The 3,048-nt window shown below is 37.0% G+C and overlaps 1 protein-coding gene across 1 annotated transcript in view; it reads left to right on the top strand.

Annotated features, from left to right (window-relative positions):
• The window catches only part of smtla (somatolactin alpha), a 4,938-nt gene extending 2,141 nt beyond the window's left edge, over positions 1-2,797 (top strand). Inside the window, exons 3-4 of the mRNA XM_014020835.1 lie at positions 1,157-1,336; positions 2,175-2,797. Coding sequence (XP_013876289.1) covers positions 1,157-1,336; positions 2,175-2,369 — 375 coding nt within the window. The 3' untranslated portion in view covers positions 2,370-2,797. The remainder of the gene's footprint in view (positions 1-1,156; positions 1,337-2,174) is intronic.
• Positions 2,798-3,048: the final 251 nt, after the last annotated feature.

Below are 3,048 nucleotides of genomic sequence, written 5' to 3'. Positions count from 1 at the left end.
CTTCTAATCTCTTTTTCACTCTTTCTCAATGCATTTCACTTTTTTTTTTTTTTTTTTTTTATGGCCTCCCTTCTCCCCCTTTAGCCATCCTCTCCACACCATTATCATGTTTTTTTTTTGTTTTTGTTTTTTTTTTGGAGAAAAGAAGAAAAAAAGAAAAAAGTGAAATGCATTGAGAAAGAGTGAAAAAGAGATTAGAAGATATGTAAATTATACGTTGAGAAAACACAAGACAGCACACCGGACTTCTCGGCTCCACACCTACAAAACAAAGATAGCAAAACCACAGCAACAAAAATGCATAACTATGTAATTATAATGACTTAAGCCTTGCTGAAAAGGGTTAAGTCAACACTTATTTTCTGATATATGTTTAAGCTATATCCCACAGTCCTGGTATATTTACGGAATAAGATAATTGGCAGTGTATCACTATATGCATCGTATCAGCCACAGACCAGAGATGCACACCCCTGGTGTAAATGCATTATCTGTATTCAACATGTTTGTGTGTGAGTGGGAACTTTCTTATGTGGTGAATTATTAGAAGTTTGCAAGCACCATTCCGGACACTGTTACAATAAGTACTTGCAATGCTTTGATTTAAATTCAGCCCAGCAGAACATAACCTTTTTGGGGGAAAAAAAGACCAGCTCAGTCAGCAGGCTAATAACCACCCTGAGCTGATGAACAGACTGATCGATTTTCTTGACAATGGTCCTAATTTAGCTAAGGCTACGTTGTATTGCAGTTTTCATTTTTGAAGGATGTGTATTTTTGACAATATTGATCGGCCTGTTATATCATAACAACAATCATGAACTTTGAAAACACATATTTGAAAGGTTACTCTCACTTTCAGTAACTGTAATCTGCCCTTTCCATTCTAATATTGGCAGACTTAGTTTACTAACTGTTTGGGAAGAGGACATTTACACTATAGACTCTGACACTATTTGACTGCTTTTGTTGGTCAATGTTTTGTAGTTGAGGAAGGTTTAGTAAACAGTGTTATCTCCTACAGTATTTTTGAAAAAGCAAATGCCCTCCGGTGTGATCTATTTGTGCTGAATTGTTATGTTCGATATTTCCCTGAAAAGTGTTGTAGTCTTTAAAGGTTAATATATTTATCTAACACCACTCATATGCGATGCAGGACAATTGGTTACTCCAGTCTGTGTTGATGCTGGTTCAATCTTGGATCGAGCCGTTGGTTTACCTGCAGATGGCGTTGGATCGCTACGATCATGCTCCTGAGGTGTTGATCAACAAAACAAAGTGGGTGTCGGAGAAAATCATGAGTCTGGAGCAAGGAGTGTTTGTTCTCATCAAGAAGGTATTATTATTAGTATTATCACTGATATTTGTAAACCAAGAAAAACTCAAAAATTGAGATTTAACTTTTATTTTACAAGTAWATTCTTGGTATCAACAGCAGCTTAAAACAGCACTAAAATACAAAGACTTACTTATGACATAAAAACCCCAAGTCAGTTGTTATGTTAAATAGATCGCAATCCTCATTTTTAGTAACAAAGACGTTTAGTCAAAATATTTAAATGGAATTTCTCTGTATCTAAATATGTTGAATTGATTTAAACTTCCTCAGTAAAAATAACAGCAACAAAAAATCTGTTTTGGATAGTTTCAAAGCTGATTCCAGGAATGAGAAGAAACATATATTAAAATGGGGCTTTGGGGTTTGAAGGTTGGGTTAKGTTTGGGGTTAGACTGAGCTGTAAAGGTTAGAATAGTTTGTAAAATCTGTGTTGAGTTGGGAAGTGAGTTTAGATTATAGAGGTCAATGTAAATGTTGGGTTGAACTGGGTAATAGGATTTGTTTGTAAAGGTTACTTTGGGTTTGGGTTCATTTTTGGTTGCAAGGGCTTGTAAAARTTAGAATGTTGGGTTGTAGGATTCAATTGTATGGTTATGTTGGTTTGGGTTGGTGGGTTAGGTCCAAAGAGTTATWCTGGATCAGATACATTCAAGAGGGATATAGGTCTACAGGGAAGGATAGCTACGTAGCTTAGGTTGGAATAGTTATGAGTTGGGTTGGAGGATTTTGCCGTCTTGTGAGACATGGTTTGGGCAGGGTTTTGAAAATAAGGTAATAGCATGTTTTTGTTTGCTATTGCAATGTTTTGTTTTGTTTTTGTTTTTTTTCTGCACAGATGTTGGATGAGGGGATGATGACCACGGCTTACAGTGATCCAGGTGTTTTACAAAATGGTGTTCAACCAGAGGAGCTGGAATCCATTATGAAAGACTACACCTTACTCAGCTGCTTCAAGAAAGATGCCCATAAGATGGAGACTTTCCTCAAGCTACTGAAGTGTCGTCAATCTGACAAATACAACTGTGCATAAAACATAAAGTGCAGCTTTTAAAAAATGCAGTGTTTAGCTTTAAATTAATTCCTGAGGTTGGTAGTGTGCACTTAAAGATAGGACCATGCCTTGGGCAGTTCAGCCTTGCTTGCGATGCAGTGCGTTTCTTATTGATTGTTTTGGAACACCTTCACACAAAACTAAGTAGGTGTAATGCTGTACCCTTTCTCAGCCACGTACTGCATTTTATTTATATATGTTTGTTTGTTGTTGTTTTTTTCTCCCCATGCTTGGTTGTTATTTTAACCTGGCAAAGGCAACGGAAGGCACGGCACAGTCCCAAAAGATTATTTGCGTGTCGAGCTGTCAAAGAAATCTGCATATCCTGCCATTGATTTCCATTTCCTTTGTTCTTAACAGAGTTGGTATTTCTTGCTGGCTCTGGCAGTGTTTTGATTATTCCTCGTGGCCCCCAGAGGATTCATTGAGCCTCACTTGTTAAATGGAGTTGGTTTCACTTCTGCAGAGGAAAATCCAACACTTTTACAAGAGAAGAAAGTCTCAAAGAGCAATCTTTATAAAARAGAAAAGAAAATTTAAGTAAGCTGTTAAATGAAAACCATACTTTCCTCTTATACCTAATTATGTCTAACATGACACACACAAACACATGCACACACACACACACACACGCACACACACACACACACACACACAC

This window comes from Austrofundulus limnaeus, unplaced genomic scaffold, assembly GCF_001266775.1.
Source record: "Austrofundulus limnaeus strain Quisiro unplaced genomic scaffold, Austrofundulus_limnaeus-1.0 Scaffold268, whole genome shotgun sequence".
Classification (NCBI taxonomy): Eukaryota; Metazoa; Chordata; class Actinopteri; order Cyprinodontiformes; family Rivulidae; genus Austrofundulus; species Austrofundulus limnaeus.
This window is presented reverse-complemented; position numbering and strand designations above follow the sequence as displayed.